Source organism: Geotrypetes seraphini, chromosome 6, assembly GCF_902459505.1.
Source record: "Geotrypetes seraphini chromosome 6, aGeoSer1.1, whole genome shotgun sequence".
Lineage (NCBI taxonomy): Eukaryota > Metazoa > Chordata > Amphibia > Gymnophiona > Dermophiidae > Geotrypetes > Geotrypetes seraphini.
Window position 1 is genome coordinate 115,794,527 of NC_047089.1, and position 22,149 is coordinate 115,816,675.

At 41.7% G+C, this 22,149-nt stretch overlaps 1 protein-coding gene across 4 annotated transcripts in view; it reads right to left on the reverse strand.

Moving 5' to 3' along the window:
• TUBGCP5 (tubulin gamma complex associated protein 5) overlaps positions 1–22,149 on the reverse strand; it is a 1,496,334-nt gene that overhangs the window by 448,912 nt on the left and 1,025,273 nt on the right. For all 4 annotated transcript variants that reach the window (XM_033947661.1, XM_033947658.1, XM_033947659.1 and 1 more), the window contains one exon: positions 10,449–10,631. In XM_033947661.1, coding sequence (XP_033803552.1) covers positions 10,449–10,631 — 183 coding nt within the window. The remainder of the gene's footprint in view (positions 1–10,448; positions 10,632–22,149) is intronic.

Genomic DNA, 22,149 nt, shown 5'->3' on the forward strand with positions numbered 1-22,149 from the left:
CACACAGTCCGCCGTGCTCTGGTTTTGCAGCGCTTTGTAGACATAGTCCCCCATGCACTGAAAGTTAGTTCCTTTAAAATTTAGGACCTTAGTCAAAGTATTTGTCCTAGTGGTTCCTTTCTTTAGGTGGAACCACACCATGTTGTGGTCGCTGGAGGCCAAAGCTTCTCCCACCGATACCTCGGTGGGAACAGCAGGTCCAGGATCGCCTGATCCCTGGTGGGTTCAAACACCATCTGTTTAAGGTGTGCTCCTCGTATGGAGGACAGTAGCCTCTTGCTGCGGAAAGTTTGTTCCAGTCCACATCAGGCATATTGAAGTCTCCCAACAGCACTGTGTCTCCTCGCAGTGTGATGGACTCAATGTCTTCAATTAGTTCTTGGTCTGCATCTTCCTTTTGTTTTTGTAGTCTGTACACAACACCAAGATACAGGTATTTGTTATTGCCCCTGGCAAAGTTCACCCAGAGGGATTCTCCTGTGTACTTGATGTCTGTGATTTTAGTAACTCTGATGTCCTCTCTAATGTATAGAGCTACTCCTCCTCCTGATTTGCCTTCTCTGTCGTGACGGAGTAGGTTATATCCTGGTATAACCATATCCCATCCGTGGGTCTCCGAGAACCACGTTTCTAATATCGCCACCACATCAAGGTCGGCGTTTCTTATTTCTGTTTCCAGTTCCAGAATTTTATTGCCCAAGCTACGGGCATTAGCGTACATGGCCGTCCATTCTTTCTGTTTGCCTGAAGTGTTTTCTGTCTTAGATAGTTTGCCCCCCTCAATCATGCCTTTGTCATTCTTAGTGTTGCCTGTGTTCCTTTCAGTATCCCCATCAGTACTCGCGCAATTACTTACCTCAGGCTCCAAGATGGAGTTACTTACCCTACTAGTGTGAGAGTGGGTCCCCATGCTTCCTACCAAGCGCCGGGGCCTCAGCAATGGGAGTTAGCCAATCATTGGCACCAATAAAATGAGAGATTAGAGATATGGGTTTCTTGTAAAAAGACAATAGAAGGCTTGAGCTTTTTAAGATGGGTAAGAATTTTTTTCTTCTTCACAGGGTGCTTCAAGTCGTTAATATTCCAAGACACAAAGGAAAGTTGGGAAAGTATATCATTCGAGGCAATAGTAGAAGACTGAAAGAAAGAGAAAATAGAAAGAAAAGGCCTCTTAGGGAAAAAGAGCAGAAAAGGCATAAAAAGCTAGGAGAAGCTCAGCCGGGTTGAAAGGGGAAAAAGCAGCTAGGCAAGAAACACCTGAAAAAAAAAGACATCCTCCAATAATTAGCATATGATATAGAAGAGCCGGAGGCCAAAAACTCAATAGGGAGTAAAGGTAGAGTTTCAGAGACTGTTTCAGAGAAGAGAGTGTGAAGCAAGATGCAGTTCATAATTATTCAGCAAATACAGATTAAAAAAATATCTATTTCATACATATACAAAAAGATCAGTTGGCGAAAGTAAACAGTTCATTCTTATCAAGGATAAATATGTAGAGAAAATAGATAGAGGAATCATCAATCAACATCAGGAAAAAATTGCAATTTAGAGTGGTAATACATATCAATTATGATAAATATGGAGTTCTAAGAAATCATAGAATTCATTGTCCATACATAGTAGAGAAGCAATAATGAAATATATGCAGGGAAAATAAATAGAGATTGATATGAAACAACTAAAGGATTAATTGATTGCTCACAGGAAAAGGAAAGGTCAAATGAGAAAGGAAGAAAAGCAAGAGAGAAAACAAGCAATTTACAATAGCGATTTAAATAGAATAACAAATTAAGTCAAATGCTATATAAAACTACTCCCCTATTTCTAGATAGGCGTGGGTCTGCCTCCTGTATCACATTATGTAGATAATTTCTTGTGCTCATTGCATTGGTGCAGCGTGCATGTTTCTTGCCTTGTTAACATTTATTGTACTTTATTGTACTTAATATACCAAACTCAATAAAAAAAATTTTTGAACTTGAAATAAAACAACAAAAAAACCCCAAACTGGTATAAATAATTGAAATACGTACTAAAATAATCAAGGTCAGTGTTCTAAACAGTAGCAATTAATAATAAAAAAACAAAACAAAACAGAAAAGAGCAGATATGATGGATGAAGGCATGTGTTCTGTAGACAATAATAGTTCATCATGGTGGGTATCTAAAACAGACAATTTTAGCATTTTAGACTGTAATAAATGGTAATACAAAATTGATAAGAACAGGATGTTAGCCAAATTATATATTGGGTGAACAGAGACAAGTCATTATGACTAGAAACTAGAGATCCAAGATGGCTGCCACTATCTTAATGCTGACAGGAGTGTCTTTCTCCTACCTTTGAAGAATGCCGAGAAGAAGGGGCAGAAGCGTTGGTGGTGCCTCCCAGCGATTGGTGCCCATGGTTCCTACAGTTGAAGACATCTTCAGACGCCTTCAAATCGAGCAAGTTTCTTCGGGGAATCGCCCGTTGGGAGTGCCGGCAGAGTGGAGTGCTTCGGCAGAAACCCACGGGCTAGATGTTACTTTGAGCCCCGAAGTCAGGACGCTTCCTCTTCAGCTGCTATCGCTGGGAGCTAGCTCACCACGAGAGGAGAGTACGTCCGACGAGGCAGTATTCTCCTCTCAAGAGGCCAGTATATCGGAGGGCTCGATGCATGGAACAGCCCTGAAGGAATTGGACCTTTTGGAGGAACCAGTGACCGGGACATCTTCAGCCAAGGAGGAACAAGGAATTGGGGAGGTAACCAACCATCTAAGCTATCTCATACTACACCAATAGTTTCCTTTGCTCTAGTTAAACCCCCAGAAGTCACGTTAGACTCGCTCTGGGAATTAGTTTTGGCTTTGGGGAATTCCCTGAATCCTCAAATCAAAAATGTAGATAAAGAATTGAAGAACCAGAAAGAAGAAATTAATACTTTGAAAGAGGATATTGTATTATTGAAATCTAATATTCAAGAAGAAAAGAAGGACGTAAAAATGATTAAAAGTAATCATAATTTACTTGTAAAAGACAATTTGATTATGAGGAGAAAATTGGAAGCACTTGAAAACAATAGTCACATTAATAATTTATGTTTAATTAACTTTCCAAAGGTCTCATCAATCTCCCCAAGAGAAATGATAAAGCGTTACTTTCTGGAAATACTTAAAATTCCTGAGAATCTTTACCACCATTGACAAGAGTGTATTATTTATCTACAAAGACTCAGGATTTACAGAAGAAAGAAGATTTTGGAAAACCTCAGGAAAGTTCTCTAGATGTTTCCGCTTTATTGGAACAATCAGATAGAGAAGTGGCTATTTCAGCCACTCTCTTATTGTCTGTGGCTTTGGCTCCAGATAAAGATTGGAGCCTTAAACTTTTCTTCAAAAATAGATCTAAAGACTTCCTTGGTTTCCATATTCAAATTTTTCCTGATGTCTCTAAAGAGACTCAAAATAGAAAAAGGAAATTTCTAATATTGAAACCAGGTGTGACCCAGATTGGGGGTTTATTTTTTCTTAGATACCCTTGTAAATGTGTAGTAAGGTATCGTACTTTAAAATATGTGTTCTTTGAACTGGCTCATTTGACGGCTTTCGTTTCCATGAAGCGCCTTGAAAATGGAGAAACATCTGTGTCTAAGTAATAATTTAGCTCTATTTCAGTATCAGATAATGTAATTCATTGCTTTTTATTTTATATTTTAATCACTCCTATTCTTTAATCTTGGATCCTAATTTTGAGGACTAGTGTGTGATTAAGTAGAGAGATATTTCCTATTATAGTTTGATTTATTTTCTGGATGGAAAGTAATTTAAACATTATGTTTTCTTAATTGCACTTTCTGTACAAGATGGTATGCTTGTTAAATAATGTGAAAATCTATAAATAAAAAAATGACTAGAAACTAAAATGAGCAATATCAGCATCTTGAAAACAAAAAATAATAAAAGACAATTACTAGAACAGCATGGTAAAAATAGAAATAATAAGTTAAGTCGTGCTTTGTGCAAATTGGTATAATACATCAGGGTACTTAGAACATGAAACAGTAGCATTCCAAAAAGCCGTTAAAAATATAACAAAAGAGTTAAGGACTGAACATTAGATTATTTCATTTGTTGGGCAACAAGTATAGTTCAGTACGGAAGAGGTTAAAAACAAGTAATGTCAGTGTGTAAAGTGGCGACAAGTAACAATACAATGATGTAAAAAAAAGAATATTAGCTTAATTCATGGGTTGTGTAGACAGATATATTTAACTTTGTCAAGAGTGCAATAATAGGGGTATCATGATAAAAAAAGAAAAACGAGAAAATCGGGAAACCGGGTGGAAGCCAGATAAAGGAGATGATAAAAAACCTTAATTAGAGGGCAACACAATTTAGAAGGAATAGCAGTTCATTTGGGATGGCATCATAGCAACGAGAAATATATATAAAACACAGTAGTATTGTAATAATTACAGGAGTAACATAGGTAGAGATGAAATTAATAAGATAGGTAGATTTAATCACAGAACAGGAGTTCCATGTATTAACTGTATAACCAGGGGTCTCAAAGTCCCTCCTCAATGGCCGCAATCTATTCGGGTTTTCAGGATTTCCCCAATGAATATGCATGAAATCTATGTGCATGCACTGCTTTCAATGCATATTTATTGGGGAAATCCCGAAAACCCGACTGGATTGCAGCCCTCGAGGAGGGACTTTGAGACCCCTGCTGTAAACGGTAAAAGGTCAGTATAAAAAGAACTCGTGATAGAGAAATGGTAAAAAGTGCATGGCATGTATTTAAAAGAAACAACAAAGAGCAAATACATTGGAGTTAAAGTGCAGAGAGAATAAGGGAAGATAAGTCTGCAGATAGAACACACCAGTTATATGTTCCGGTACTGGACACGGAGCAACAATTCACAGCATCATTTTGATTGGAGAAAATGTAAAATAAAAGCAAAGGAGAAGAGAAAGAAGGTACACGTAAAAGAACTAGAGAGAAGTCCAGGGAGAAACAAATAGGAGTAAGCTGTGTGATTCATAGATTATAAACTGGCATGACATGCAAAGTACCCAGGATATTAAGTCTTCACGGAGAAAATGGAGTCAGAGCAAGTGTGGGAAAAGACACAGAAGACAAGGAAAAGAAGAAAGCGGGTCAAAATGATGGCAGGAGCACATGGGAGAACTAGAAGTAAACAGCTCTAATAAAAACATCAAAAACACATCGTAATGTGAAAAGGCTAAAAAACTATAAGTCAAGAACATGAACTCGAGAAAAACAGCATAATGTTCAAAAATAGTGAGAAAAAGGTTAGCAGGATACAACAACCTAGCCTCAAGCTAGCACTTCATAAGTTCAAATGGTCAGAGAGAGAACGATCAGATCAGGTTCCCATTTCCTTCAATTGGATTTGATCCAGGTGCTCTTGCAGGAGATCGGGCGAGTCAAACACTTTAGAGGTGTTATTAATGGTAACAATCATGCGCCCCGGATATTGCAAACTGTAATGGGCATTCATTGATTTTAGTCTCGGTCTCAGAGCAAGGAAAGACTTCCGTTTTCTGGAGGTGGCTTGAGCCAGGTCTGGAACTATGAAGATCTTTCTTACATCTATAATGAGGCCGGTGTGTGCTCTAGCGGCAGTAAATATTTGAAGGGCTTGTGGAAAACGCAGGAGCTTGACAACAATTTGGCGCAGGAAGGGCTGGTTCTGCCGCATGTGGGAGGGCACCCAGTGGGAGCGATCAATATCGATACCACAGGCGGGGTCCAGTAAAAGTACTTTGGGTAGCCATTTTTTCAGGCAAGCATTCATATCAGCTCCCTCAATCCCTTCCTTCAAACTGATGATATGTAGATTGTTTCGACGGCTACGATTAGCCAGATCTTCCAAGTCCTGTTCCAACTTTTTAATATGCTTGTCTGTGAGGCTCTGATATCGCGCCACTTCCATGGATGCAGAGTCAGCACGAGACTCAAGCTTCTCTATTCTGAGTTGGAAATTTGATAGTGAGGAATTGATCTCTGCCAGATCATCTTTCAATTCCTTCGTTGTCTCCAAATGCTTTGTTGTTAGTTCCCAGAGGGCTCAAAGCTCATTGAACATCGCTAGCAATTACAGCTTTCTTCTCAGGGGACAATTTTTCCTGTGTTGGTGGGTCTGGTTTAGTTCGTTTCACACCAGCAGTTGAACTGGGTGTCACATCCATCTTACATGGCTTTGATGCCAACATTCTCTGCTATTAGCACAGTTAGAAAAAAATTCTTTATAGCTGAATAAACTGAGTCCGGCTTTCAAAATTAGTGAAAGTAAGAGAGGAGAACAAGATTCAAGCGTCCATCTTGTCTAGAGCTCGGACACGCCCCCCGGAAACAGGAAAACTGTCTTTGTATATAGAATCATGTGAATGCCACTGTTTCTTATAGATTAACACAAAAGTTAATTAAGAGTTTACACAGATGTTAGGAAGTGCTTGGAAAATCTGTCTTTATAAACCAGGAAGCAGGGCTTTTTTACTGACATGATGTATGTTTTCACAGGTTACAAATGTCAGTTATTATATAGAGAAAAGGAGTAACACTGACATCTATTGGATTTGATGAGCAAATACTGGTCTATCTTTTACATTGGAAATTTATCTTTAGTTCAGACTATCAAGGGTTAACTTGGACAATTATTTGGGAAAAATACGTTTTTGTAAATGAACTAGGCTCCACAGGATATACGTGTTTAGGAAGCTTACACTCAGACTATTGTATGCTAATGTCAGAGAAAGGATAAAATGTATAGCTTTGTCTAGATTTTGTTGAAGGAATTTGAACAGGAGAATGTAATGTGAGTTTCTTATTCCTTCCAGTTGAACACATAACTACTTTATAATTTGATATTTACTTTATATTTATTATAATAAATCGTGAAGATTTTGTTCTAAGGTCTTCAGTGTTTTGTGTCCAATTTTTACATATGAGGATGGGAAGCTCTTCTTTTACTGCTTAAGACAGGAATTTTCATCCTGTGGTAAATTGCAGCCCCTGGATAGTTCCTTTCCTTACCACATTGTTCATCCCTTTCCCCAAACTTTTTATTTTTATTGTAATCACCGATTCCCTCTTACCTCATGTTCTCAATTGTTTTCCTTTATGTTTTGTCAAAAGTGACTTTGTGGCTCTGGGAGAGAAAGTTAAGCAGTCAGGTGCACAGATGGTATTCTTGTCCATCCTCCCTGTCAAGGGTAAAGGCCAAGGCAGAGAAGCTTGCATCCTGGAGATGAATGCGTGGCTATGTGGATGGTGTCATCGACAGCATTTTGACTTCTTGACCATGGGATGGTTTTCCAAGGGCTGCTGAGCAGGGATGGTGTGCGTCTATCAAAGAAGGGAAGAAGTGTCTTTGCCGGCAGGCTGGCTAATCTACTGAAGAGGACTTAAAACTAGAAGTGATGGGGCAGGGTGATCAAAGCTCCCGGGTGAGTATAAGCCCTCAAGTAAGTAAATCACTGAACACCTCTACACGGATGGGAAAAGGGGGCAATGCCTGAAATCTAGAAACTGTGATGGAAAAGAGGAGTTGGATATAGTGGCAATCACAGAGACGTGGTTCACGGAAAACCATGACTGAGATGTAGTTATACTGGGCTATAATTTGTTCAGGAAAGACAGGGTAGGAAGAAAAGGAGGGGGGAGTAGTGTTATATTTTAAAGATCATATTAAAGCCACACAATTGCAGGATCCACAGGGCAAGGAAGAGACACTGTTGAACGAGGGAATGGTGAATATATTTACATAGAGTATGGTATACAGGCCTCCTTCACAGACAGAAGAAGTAGATAGAGATATTCAGATATAGTAGATATTCAGAATATATCTAAAAAAGGGGAAGTTTTGCTAACAGGTGATTTTAACATGCCAGATGTCGATTGGGGTATCCCTATTACGGGGTCTTCTAGAAATAAGGATAACTGCTCCAGCAGTTGGTAATAGAACTCACGCGGGATGAGGTCATACTGGACTTAGTGCTTTTAAACGGGGAAAGTGTTTCTGATATTACAGTGGGTGCTCATCTGGCATCCAGTGATCATTGTATGGTACGGTTTAATATTAAGATGGGTATAGAGAGAGCTCATTCAAACAAAGGTGCTAGACCTTAAAATTTAAACTAACTTTGTTCGGATGGGGGTTTATGTCAAGGAATTGTTGTCTGGGTGGGAACGTCTGGAAGGAGTGGAAATGCGGTGGGCAAACTGAAAGGAGCAATTGTAAGAGCAACAAATCTCTTTGTGAGGCAAGTAAGAGGAAAATAAGACCACTTTGGTTCTCAAAAGTAGTAGGTGAGAAGGTAAGGAATAAGAGGTTAGCTTTTATAAACTACAAAAGATCACAGAAAGAGGAAGACAGGCTAAAATATCTAGAGAAATTAAGAGAGGCTGGTCATGTAGTCAGGAAAGCAAAGATGCAAATGGAAGAAAAATTAGCTGACATGGTAAAATGGGGAGACAAGACATTTTTTAGATATATTAGTGATAGGAAGAAGTGCAAAAGTGGCATTGTGAGACTCAAAGTTGAAGGGAAGGAATATATAGAAGCTGATAAAGAAAAGGCCAAATTGCTTAACAAATATTTCTGTTCTATGTTCATGGCTGAAGCACTGGGAGTGGGACCGCAGAATACAAACGTGAATAGGGATGGAGGAGTAATAGACCTTGATCGATTTTCAGAGGGTTCTGTTCATGAGGAGCTAGCTAACATAAAAGTAGATAAAGCAATGGGGCCGGATGGTGTACATCCGAGGGTGCTGAAGAAACTTAGGGAAGTTCAGGTAGCTCCACTGACTGACCTGTTCAATGCGTCTCTAGAGTCAGGAGTGGTACCGGAGGACTGGAGAAGGGTGGATGTGGTCCCTCTCCACAAAAGTGGAAGTAAGGAAGAAGTAGGGAATTACAGGCCAATAAGTTTGTGGTAAGCAAATTGATGGAAATGCTTTTAAAACAGCATGGTCAAGTATCTGGAATCATGTGGATTACAGGACTGGAGGCAACATAGATTCACTAGAGGTAGGTCTTGTCAGACAAATCTGATCAATTTCTTTGTCTGGGTGACCAGAGAATTGGATAGAGAATGTGCGCTAGATGTGGAGTATTTAGATTTTAGGAAAGTCTTTGACAGTGTTCCACACAGACGTCTAATAAATAAACTGAGTGCCTTTGGCATGGGTCCCAAAGTGACGGGTTGGGTCAAGAACAGGTTGAATGGAAAGCAACAGAGGGTAGTGATCAATGGAAATCGCTCTGAGGAAAGGGATGTTACCAGTGGTATGCCTCAAGGTTCTGTTCTTGGGCCTGTTCTTTTTAACATTTTTATAAACGATATAGCTGAATGGTTCTCGGGTAAGATTTGCCTCTTTGTGGATGATACGAAAATCTGCAATAGAGTAGACATGTCGGATGGTGTGAATAACATGAAGACCTGGCGAAGCTTGAAGAATGGTCTGAAATTTGGCAGCTAAAATTTAATGCTAAGAAATGCAAGGTCATGCATTTAGGCTGCAAAAACCTGAGGGAACAGTACAGTTTAGGGAGTGAAAAGCATATGTGCACGACAGAACATTGTGACTTGAGTGTGATTGTATGTGATGATCTTAAGGTGGCCACAAGGGTTGAAAAGGTGACGGTGAAAGCTAAAAGGATGCTAGGTTGCATAGCGAGAGGTATGGCTAGTAGGAAAAAAGAGGTATTGATGCCCCTGTATAAGACTTTGGTGAGACCTCATTTAGAATATTGTGTACAGTTCTGGAGGACACACCTTTAAAAAGATATAAAAAGGATGGAGTCAGTCCAGATGAAGGCTACTAAAATGGAATGTGGTCTTCATCATAAGGCATATGGGGACAGACTTAAAGATCTCAATCTGTATACTTTGGAGGAATGATGGGAGAGGAGAGATATGATAGAGATGTTTAAATACCTACGTATGGTAAATGCGCTTGAGTCGAGTCTTTTTAATTTGAAAGGAAACTCTGCAATGAGAGGGCATAGGATGAAGTTAAGAGGCGACAGGCTCCGGAGTAGTCTAAGGAAATACGTTTTTTACAGAATGGGTGGCAGATACATGGAACAGTCTCCCAGAAGAGGTAGTGGAGACAGAGATTGTGTCTGAATTCAATAGGGCCTGGGATAGACATGGGATCTCTTGGAGAGAGAAAGAGATAATGGTTACTGCAGATGGGCAGACTAGATGGGCCATTTGGCCTTTATCTGCCATCATATTTCTATGTTTAATGCACCCAAGGAATCCTGCTGAAATCTGTGCTATGTAAATTCTCTATATGATAAGTACATACATGCGTACTAAATTATATAAGGAGTTAAAACATTAACATGTAATGCAATTTACTTTCTACAAGCCCAGTTAAACTGAAGACATGAATTATGAATAAATATGTGAATAGCAAATAATTACCTTGTACTATCCTCTGGGTAACGCTGTCCAACTGCTTCTTGGAGCTGAACATTAAGAAATGATGAATTCTGCCAGGTTTCTTTTTCTCTTATTTTATCAAATATAGAAGTGTAAAAATCATACATGGTGTCCCCAGCTTCAAGCAGGAAAAAGTTTCTCATGGCTTGCAGATATTCTACCAGCCTAAAGGGGAAAAAATCATTTGAAAATAATCTATACAACAAGTATTTCACATTTTAATATTAAAGATAAAATACTTGCCTAATGCAACTTTAATAACAATGGAATATGGAAAATGCCAGGTAATCTGGATTTGTTCAGATGGGGGTCATTTCTACCACAAACTTCCACTCAACTATGAAAGGGTAGAGAGGGACAGTGTGAGATTAATACTGCCTTGCTTGTTGCTAGGTTAAGTTTCATATGCTGGGAGATAACCCAGTAGACAATGATGTCCAGGGCTAGATTTAAGGATGCAAGATCAGGATTAGATTGGTTTGTATCATAAACAATTTGTATGCACTCTGGATGAGTACAACTAAAGGAGCTTTAGAGAGTAAAATTAGTGTGAAAACTGTACCTTGAAAGACACCAGGAAGCAGCTGATAGGAGGAAGGGAGCTTATACATAGATAATGCAAAACGTCAAATCAAGTTAAAAAGAAGCAAATTATGTGGGCACCCAAGGGTAAAGAAAGAATACAAGAAACTGGAAGATAGTCAATGTAAAACCAATTTTTTAAAAGATGTTTCTGACCAGTAATCCTGACAGCAGTACTGGTAAAAATGATAAAAACAATTATTTAGAACAAAATGATTGAATATACAGTAAAACAAGGTTCAATAGGAAGAGTCATCATGACTTCAGTCAAGAGAAGTGTTGCCTCGCAAATTTGCTATTTTGAAGGTAAATATATGAATAATCAAATAAAAAATAAGCAAGTTGAAAGTAAAGTTTTACAAAACTTTTAGATTCCTGAAACAATAAGAAAACAATGAGATAGGAGTTAAAATGCTGTAGAATAGGAGCAGAATAAAAGATAAAAAACAGGAAAAAGTTTATGCACTTACCCTGGTAAGCTTTTTTCCAATAGATAGGTTAGGGGAGACATTATAGACCAGCAGTCTTAAACTTGCGGCCCATGGGCGGCCCCCCAAGTCCTATTTTATGGCCCGCAATCTGTACATGATATCGCACAATGGGCAGGAAGAGAGGCCCCTAAGTCAGCTGACTTGAAACTTCCTGCTGCCATCGCGTATGCCAGGACTCCTGCCTTTGCGTATCTGTATGCCAGGACTCCTGCCTTCGTCTTCTCTCCGCACCCCCAGACCAGCAGCGGCAGGCTAGAGAAAGAAGGTAATGAGTCCCAGCAGATACATGAAGGCAGGAGTCCTGGCAGGAAGTTTCAAGTCAGCTGATGCCAGCACCGGAGTCTCTCTTCCTGCTCAGTGTGCGAGATCGCATACAGACCATGGGCCATAAAATAGAGATATTGCTGGGGAGGAAGGAAGGGAGAAGGGGTACTGCAGGACAAAGGGAGCAGGGGAGGAAGAAGGGGTACTGCTGGTCAGGGGAGGAAGGAAAAAAGGGTACTGCTGGAAAAGAGGAGCAGGGAAGAGAGAAGAGGTGCTGCTGGACCTGGCAGAAAGGGAGGGAAAGGAAAGGTGCTACACACTGGAGGGGAGGGTGATATGGTACAAGGGGAGAAAGCATGTTGGGTTGGGGGGATGCCACTGAGGTAAAAGGCAAAGACAGAGAGACAAAGTGTGCAGGATGCAGAAAGTGTAGGACTCATAGAGAGGGCAAGATGGATGGGGAGGATAGAAAGGAGAGAATGAGAAATGTTACACTGGGGAAGAGAGGGAGGGCAGAGAGTGAAAAGGTGGACTCATGGAGAGAGAGAGAGATGTTGTTTGGTTGCGGGAAGGAGGACCAGAGGAGAAGCATGCAGGACGAAGAGAAAAAAAATGTTGGACTGGTGGAAAGGAGGGAGAAATGTTGGACTGGGAGGGGGGCCAGAAAGGAAAGAGAAATGTTACATTGGAGAGGAGAGAGATGTCAGACCAAGGAAATAGGGAGGGAAGGAGAGAGAGATAGGAAGGGAATGTAAGACTTGGAAAAGTAGATTTTGAGAAGAAAGCAGAAAAATTGAATGTTAGGTTAATGCCAAAGATAGATGCAAGGCAGAAAGTGAAGACTGAGAGAAAAACTGTCAATGAACAAGAAGGCCCTGGAAACATAGTTAAAAGCACAGAAAAATAAAGTCACCAGACAACAAAGGTAGGGAAAATGATTTTATTTTCAATATAGTGATTGAAATGTGTCAGTTCTGAGAAAGGAAAGATGTTAAACTTTAATTGTGAGGGCTGCAGGAAAAATAGGGTACTTGGAGGGCCACAGAAAAAATAGTTAAGTTCTTATTAAAGAAATGACAATTTTGCATGATTGTTATTTAAAAAGAACTTAACTATTTTTTTCTGCAGCCCTCCAAGTACCTACAAATCCAAAATGTGGCCTCTCAAAGCGTTTGAGTTTGAGACCACTGTTCTAGGCCATAGGACTATTTCCCTTTACCTGCAGGGACTGCAGAAGAGATCCATTACAGCTTTTTCATTCTGCCTCTAGAGCAGTGGTTCCCAAACCTGTCCTGGAGGACCACCAGCCAGTCGGGTTTTTGGGATAGCCCTAATGAATATACATGAGTGAGATCTGCATATAATGGAAGTGCCAGGCATACAAATCTGCTCCATGCATATTCATTAGGGCTATCCTGAAAACCCGACTGGCCTGGTGGTCCTCCAGGACAGGGTTGAGAACCACTGCTCTAGAGTAGTTCACAAGCTAGCTTAGCTGCTCCCACTCAAGCATAGAAAGGAACTATCATCTGTGAAGTATAGGCACCTGTAACAACAGGCTTAACCATTGTTCTGCTCAAAACAATCAAACAGTAGCATTACCAACATAGGCTTCAAAGGAGCCCAGGAATTACTCCCATAACATGTCGAACATAATTACAAATTCTTCCTAGCCCCAAAGGGCTGACCAGTCTCCCCGAAACTGATTGGAGAAGCATAGGGAGATAGAACTCTGACAGTGAACTCTGAAATCAGGCACAGTAAGGACAGAGCGGGGGGGGGGGGGGGGGGGTAGGGGTCTAGAATGTCTCACCTATCTACTGGAAAAGAGCTCACCAGGGTAAGTACATAATCTCCTTTTCCAGTGCAATAGGTGAGACATTATAGACAAGGGGTCTCAAAGTCCCTCCTTGAGGGCTGCAATCCAGTCGGGTTTTCAGGATTTCCCCAATTAATATGCATTGAAAGCAGTGCATGCACATAGATCTCTTGCATATTCATTGGTGAAATCCTGAAAACCCGACTGGATTGCGGCCCTCAAGGAGGGACTTTGAGACCCCTGTTATAGACCATAGGGACGTACAAAAGCAGTCCCCTAAATAATCAGGGTGGGCTTGCTGCGCTGGCCTGTAAGACTGAGGATACGAAGGCCGAGTCCTATGTGGCAGCAACATCCACTCTGTATAACTTGGCAAACATGTGAATAGACAATCATGTCACCGCTCTGCAAATCTCCTCAGGAGAAAGAGATTTAGCTTTGGCCCAATAAGAAGCCACACTCCTGGTAGAATGTGCCTTAACAGAAACAGGGGACTGTTTCCCCGCAAGAATGTAAGTGGACGAAATAAGAACATAAGCAGTGCCTCTGCTGGGTCAGACCAGAGGTCCATCGTGCCCAGCAGTCCACTCACGTGGCAGCCCAACAGGTCCAGGACCTGTGTAGCAATCATTTGTCTATACCCCTCTATCCCCTTTTCCTTCAGAAAATTATCCAATCCCTTCTTGAACCCCAATACCGTATTCTGTCCTATCACGTCCTCTGGAAGCGCATTCCATGTGTCCACCACCTAGCATTGGTTTTGAATCTGTCCCCTTTCAACTTTTCCGAATGCCCTCTCGTTTTTGTAGTTTTCAAAAGTTTGAAGAATATGTCCCTCTCCACTTTCTCTATGCCCTTCATGATCTTATAGGTCTCAATCATATCCCTCTAAGTCTCCTCTTCTCCAGGGAAAAGAGCCCCAGTTTTTCCAATCTTTCAGTGTATGAAAGGCTTTCCATACCTTTTATCAAATGTGTCACTCTTTTCTGAACCCTCTCGAGTATCGCCATATCCTTCTTAAGGTACGGCGACCAATATTGGATGCAGTACTCCAGATACGGACGCACCATTGCCCGATACAATGGCAGGATAACTTCTTTCATTCTGGTTGTAATACCTTTCTTGATTATACCTAGCAAACTATTCACCTTCTTAGCGGCTGCTGTGCACTGTGCCCATGGCTTCATTGTCTCGTCCACCATTATCCCCAAATCCCTTTCTTGGGTACTCTCACCCATTAACAGCCCTCCCATCGAATAGCTGCATTTCGGGTTTCTGTTTCCTACGTGCAAGACTTTACATTTCTCTACATTAAACTTCATCTGTCATCTCATCGCCCACTCTTCTAGTTTGTTCAGGTCCCTTTGTAAATCTTCGCAGTCCTCTTTAGTCCTAGCCCCACTAAATAGTTTGGTGTCATCTGTGAAGTTTATTATTTTGCACTTCGTCCCTGTTTCTAGATCATTTTTAAATACTTTGAATAGCAGCGGTCCAAGCACCGACCCCTGCGGAACACTACTCGTGACCCTTCTCCAGGAAGGTCGAACATAGATGGATCAGGAATTGGTTGGCGGGTAGGAAGCAGAGGGTAGGGGTGAAGGGCCACTACTCGCCCGAGTAGTGGTCCTTCACTCCTACCCTCTGCTTCCTACCCACCAACCAATTCCTGATCCATCTATGTACGTCTCCTTCCAACCCATGGTTCTTCAGTTTCCAAAGTAGGTGTTCATGGGGTACCTTGTCAAAGGCTTTTTGGAAATCTAAGTATACGATGTCTATGGGCTCCCCTTTGTCCATTCGCTTGTTTATTCCTTCGAAGAAGTGCAATAAGTTCGTTAGGCACAATCTTCCCTTGTAGAAGCCATGTTGGCTTGTTATCAGAAGTTGATTTCTTTCTAGATGCTCATCGATGCTGCCTTTTATCAGTGCTTCCGCCATTTTCCCCGGAACCGAGGTCAGACTTACCGGTCTGCAGTTCCCCAGGTCACCTCTTGATCCCTTTTTAAAGATGGGCGTAACATTGGCTATCTTCCAATCCTCTGGGATCACTCCTGTTTTCAGGGATAGATTACAAACTTGCTGTAGTAATTCCGCTATTTCCTCCTTTAGTTCTTTCAGAACCCTAGGGTGGATTTCGTCAGTTTTTAATTTTTCTATCTGCCTGTGTACGTCTTTGAGGCTTACTTCCATGGATGTTAATTTTTCTGCTTGGTTTCCTTTGAAGATTTGCTCAGGTTCCAGTATGTTGGATGTGTCCTCTTTTGTAAATACAGACGAAAAGAATATGTTTAGTCTTTCCGCCACTTTTTTCTCCTCCTTCACCACTCCCTTCCTGTCTCCGTCATCAGCGGTCCCACCTCCTCCCTAGCCGGCTGCTTCCCTTTAACATATCTGAAGAACGGTTTGAAATTTCGGGCTTCCCTGGCTAGCCTCTCTTCATATTCTCTTTTGGCTTTTCTAACCACAAGGTGCCATTCTTTTTGATACTCCCTGTGCTCTTTCCAGTTCTCCTCAGTTTTGCCCTTTTTCCATTTCCTGAATGAATTTTTCTTATCACTTATCGCTTTCTTCACTTCTTTAGTTATCCACGCCGGGTTTTTTGTTTGACTCTTTTTGCACCCTTTTCTGAATCTGGGGATATACACATTTTTGTGCCTCGCTCACCGTGTCCTTGAATAAAGACCAGGCTTGCTCTACAGTCTGCCATTTCTTTGAGCTGTTCCTAAGTTTCTTCCTTACCATTGCCCTCATTGCTTCGTAGTTTCCTTTCTTGACGTTGTCTTAAAAGTTGTCACTGTGGTTCTCTTTCCCTTCGCTGTTCGTACTTCAACTTTGAACTTGATCATATTATAATCGCTTTTTCCCACTACTTCCAGTTCTAAGGATCCACCTGGAGATTGTGACTTTAGAAGCAGCAACACCCTGCTGAAGAGAATGAAGCAGCACAAACAGATGGTCAGAAAAGCAAAATTCGTTAGTGACCTCCAGATAACGCAGAAGCACCCTGTGCATGTCCAACCTTTTCAGTAGGCGATCCTGAAGATTGAAGCCCGCCAGCTAAAAAATAGGCAAACACACTTCCTGATTGACATGGGCTGCCTGCCTGCCTACCTACCCGCCCGGTCCCATCCCTACCTGCCTGCTTGCCCTGTCCCTGCATGTCCTGTCCCTACCTGCCTGCCAGCCAATAGGCCTGCCTGCCCTGTCCTGGCCTGCCTTGTCCCAGCCTACCACTAGACCACCAGAGGGGGGACAGGGTACAGAGCCTGGCAGGAAGGGGGGACAGGGGACAGAGTTTGGCAAGGAGTGTGGGGTTGGCAGGGAGAATTTGATTCAGAATGGTTTTTTTCTTGTTTTCCTCCTCTAAATATAGGGTGCGTCTTATGGTCAAGTGTGTCTAATGCAGCAAAAAATACGGTATATCTGCTGTGTGTATATGAAAAAATAAAGGAAAAAATTATATTACAATTAGTAAAGGGGCAGGATCTGGGGTAGAGCTTGGGAGGTCTGTGGTTGGGGGTACATAGCTTGAAGTAGTTGAGAAACACTGCTGTAGGCAATCAGCTGCCGCCAGTGCCTCTCCTTCTCTCCTGCCCTCTTCCCTGCTGGCACCTCCTACTAGCATCTCAGGGCCCATCTGGAAGGCCTCTGCACATGCGCAGATATCAATGTGATGATGACACGCATTCATGTGATATCATCACAGCAACATCTGTGCACTTCTGGGTTACCTCGAACCGTGGCCACTACCTGCGGCCCTCGCTACATTTTCCGACTTCGTTTCGTCCCCAGATCATTTTTGAGTTGTGCAAGCCTGGTTTAGAAGAAAGGTATTTATTACACTATTACCAAATACAGAGCTAAAAATGAAAGTTTGAATACTTTAGGAGTCACTGCCCAGGAAAAGAATCTAGGTGTCATTGTTGAGGATACATGGAAACCCTCACCTCAATATGTGGCGGCTCGTAAGAAAGCAAATAGAATGTAAGGAATTATCAGGAAAGGAATGGAAAACAAAGATGGAGATGTTATAATGCTCTTGCGTGATATGATATGGCTGCACCTCAAATATTGGTCACTGTTTCTCAAAAAATGTACAGAGAAGGGAGACAAAAAATGATAAAAGGGATGGTCGACTTCCCTATGAGGAAAGGCTAAAACGGCTAAGGCTCTTCAGCTTAGAGAAGAGACAGCTCAGGGGTGATAGAGGTCTATAAAATACTGTAGAGTGGGAAGGGTAGATGTGAATCACTTGTTTACTCTTTCCAAAAATACTAGGACTAGGGGACATGTGATGAAACTGCTAAGTAGTAGATTTAAAACAAACCAGAGAAAACATTTCTTCACACATGTAATTAAACTCATTCATTACCGGAAAATGTGGTGAAATCAGTTAGCTTATCAAGGTTTAAAACAAGTTTGGATAATTTCCTAAAAGAGAAGTCCATAGGCCATTATTGAGATGGCTTGGGGAAATCCACTGCTTATTCCTAGGATAAGCGGCATAAAATCTGTGAAACTATTTGGGATCTAGCTAGGTACTTGGGACCTGGGTTGGCCACTGCTGAAAATAGGATACTGGGCTTGATGGATCTTCGGTCTGTCCCAGTATGACAATTCTTATATGTGTATATGCAAGATGAGGTGTGCAAGATGCAGTATGTGTGAGATGAAGTATATGCATGTGCATGCAACATGCAGTGTGCACATGTGTGCATGAGATGCAGTGTCTGCATGCATGCGAGACACAGTGCACTAGTGCGATGCAATGTGCGTGTGAGCACTCGATATGCAGTGTGAATATGTGCATTTGAGATACAGTGTGTGTGCAAGATGCAGTGTGCATAAGAGTAATGAAATATGAGTGTGGAAGATGCAGTGTGTGTAAATGTGATGTAGTATGTATAACGCAGTGTGCATGTGTTGTAATGTGAGTGTAAGAACATAAGAATTTGCCACTGCTGGGTCAGACCAGTGGTCCATCGTGCCCAGCAGTCCACTCCCGCAGTGGACCCCAGGTCAACGACCAGTGCCCTGATACCAGCCCTACCTGCATATGTTCCGGTTCAATATGAACCCGTCCAAACTTTGTCTTACATCCGAAAGAGCATTCCAGTTTAACATCACTCTCTGGGTGAAGAAGAACTTCCTTACATTTGTACGGAATCTATCCCCTTTTAAGTTTAGAGAGTGCCCTCTCGTTTTCCCTACCTTGAAGAGGGTGAACAACCCGTCTTTATCTTCTAAGTCTATTCCCTTCAGTATCTTGAATGTTTCTAATCATGTCTAAGGTGACTATTTATTTTTTTCATCAAAAGGGGACATCTATTAATTAATTTATTTATTTATTTGATTTTTTTTTTTTAGCCCATCCTCCCAAAAGAGCCCGGAACGGGTTACAATGAATATATTGGTGCATTAAAATTATAAGTAAGATAGGTACTTAGAAATTCCCTTACTGTCCCGAAGGCTCACAATCTAACTAAAGTACCAGGAAAATGACAATTAGAAGAGTAATAAAGAAAGAAAATAGAGATAGAGGAGAAAAATAAGAAAATAAACATACTAATAAGATTACAATGATCTAAAGGAATTTGAAAGGTTAAATTTTCAGTCCTGCCCCCAATCCCGCCCCAATCCCACCCTAGTCCCACCCCAACCCTGCCCTAGCCCTGCCCCCAATCCCGCCCCCAATTTCTTCCATTCATTTTCATGTACACATAATATCTTCATATTAATTCATAATGGTAACCTTAAAATTAAAAAAACTACAAAGCACACTATACGCAGAGAAAATGTTAATCATCATTTATATTTGGGGGGTTTCAAAGATGTCAAGGCAAATGACTTTAAAATATGCAATGTCACCTCAGTAATTATAGAAAAATAGATAAATATAGTGCAAAATATAGACAACAGATATAAATTCTCAAAACTGACACATTTTGGTAACTAAATTGAAAATAAAATCATTTTTCCTACCTTTGCTGTCTGGTGATTTCATGAGTCTCTTGTTGCGTTTCCTTCTGACTGTGCATCCTTTCTTTCATTTCTTTCTTTCTGTACTCAGACCTAACAATTGTCCCTTTCTATTCCCTCCCTCCTTCCTTCCTATGTCCTCAGTGCCTCCTTTCTATGTCCTTAGTGCCCCCAGTGCCTCCTTCCTATGTCCTTAGTGCCCCTTCCTATGTCCTTAGTGCCCCTTCCTATATCCTTAGTGTTCTCGGTTCCTCCTTCCTATGTCCCCATCACTGCCTTCCAGTCTTTGTCTCCACCCCCTCCCCTATGCTCTGTCATCTCTCTCTTCCACTCCACCCCATGGTCTGGCATCTCTATCTCCTTCCGATCTCTCTCCTCTCCTACTCCATTATCTGGCATCTCTTCTTCCTTTCTCTCCTTCCTTCCTCCTAGTCTGGCATCTGTCTCCTCCCCCTCCCCACATATACCCTGACATCCCTCCCCCCTCCATGGTCTGGAAGCTCCTTTCCTTTCCCTCCCTCCCATGGTCTTGGCATCTAGTAACATAGTAACATAGTAGATGACGGCAGATAAAGACCCGAATAGTCCATCCAGTCTGCCCAACCTGATTCAATTTAATTTTTTTTTTTTCTTCTTAGCTATTTCTGGGCAAGAATCCAAAGCTTTACCCGGTACTGTGCTTGGGTTCCAACTGCCAAAATCTCTGTTAAGACTTACTCCAGCCCATCTACACCCTCCCAGCCATTAAAGCCCTCCCCTGACCATCCTCCACCAAACGGCCATACACAGACACAGACCGTGCAAGTCTGCCCAGTAACTGGCCTAGTTCAATATTTAATATTATTTTCTGATTCTAAATCTTCTGTGTTCATCCCACGCTTCTTTGAACTCAGTCACAGTTTTACTCTCCACCACCTCTCTCGGGAGCGCATTCCAGGCATCCACTACCTTCTCCGTAAAGTAGAATTTCCTAACATTGCCCCTGAATCTACCACCCCTCAACCTCAAATTATGTCCTCTGGTTTTACCATTTTCCTTTCTCTGGAAAAGATTTTGTTCTACGTTAATACCCTTCAAGTATTTGAACATCTGAATCATATCTCCCCTGTCTCTCCTTTCCTCTAGGGTATACATATTCAGGGCTTCCAATCTCTCCTCATACGTCTTCTGGCGCAAGCCTCCTATCATTTTCGTCGCCCTCCTCTGGACCGCCTCAAGTCTTCTTACGTCTTTCGCCAGATACGGTCTCCAAAACTGAACACAATACTCCAAGTGGGGCCTCACCAATGACCTGTACAAGGGCATCAACACCTTCTTCCTTCTATTGACTACGCCTCTCTTTATACAGCCCAGCATCCTTCTGGCAGCAGCCACTGCCTTGTCACACTGTTTTTTCGCCTTTAGATCTTCGGACACTATAACCCCAAGGTCCCTCTCCCCATCCGTGCATATCAGCTTCTCTCCTCCCAGCATATACGGTTCCTTCCTATTATTAATCCCCAAATGCATTACTCTGCATTTCTTTGCATTGAATTTTAGTTGCCAGGCATTAGACCATTCCTCTAACTTTTGCAGATCCTTTTTCATATTTTCCACTCCCTCTTCGGTGTCTACTCTGTTACAAATCTTGGTATCATCTGCAAAAAGGCACACTTTTCCTTCTAACCCTTCATCAATGTCACTCACAAACATATTGAACAGGATTGGCCCCAGCACCGAACCCTGAGGGACTCCACTAGTCACCTTTCCTTCCTTCGAGCGACTTCCATTAACCACCACCCTCTGGCGTCTGTCCAACAGCCAGTTTCTGACCCAGTTCACCACTTTGGGTCCTAACTTCAGCCCTTTAAGTTTGTTCAACAGCCTCCTATGAGGAACTGTATCAAAGGCTTTGCTGAAATCTAAGTAAATGATATCTAGCATATGTCCTCGATCCAGCTCTCTGGTCACCCAATCCACCACATCTTTTCTCCGGACTGTTATATCACTCTTTTTAGCCTCTTGAAGTATAGGGTTAATGCCTCCATAGCTTCCTGCCGCGTATGGATCATAATAAATTTGCTTCAATAAAGATTCTTTCATAGCTCTGCCTTTTTAACAGAGCCCTGTTAGGTGACAGCTGCTTTTTTTTTTTTTTCAGATTGTTAAGACAACAGTAGGGGGCCGGGACTTTTCAGACATGTTTAAACACACCTCCACCTCTCTCCCCCTTGGCTTTATCAGGGGAGGGGGGCTGCAAGGGGCTTATCAGCTGTTACCATGACAATAGGGGAGCTGGCCCATTAACCATTAGCTCAGAATTCCTACTGAAAGTGTGTTAAAAGCAAATGCAACCTTTTCTCAATTGTTTCTGCCCCTGCTCTGTTTTAAAAACAGGAAAGATTTTGTGAATGTCTTTTGTTTTGTGATCTGCTCTATCCATGAGCTCTTAAACCCTGTCTTTTAACTAAAAACTGTTAAAATAAAGACGCTTCTTTTTCTGGCCACATCATTTCCGGGAGGGGTTTTGAATAAGTCTGTTTCCCCTATTTCCACCTACGTGGTCAGA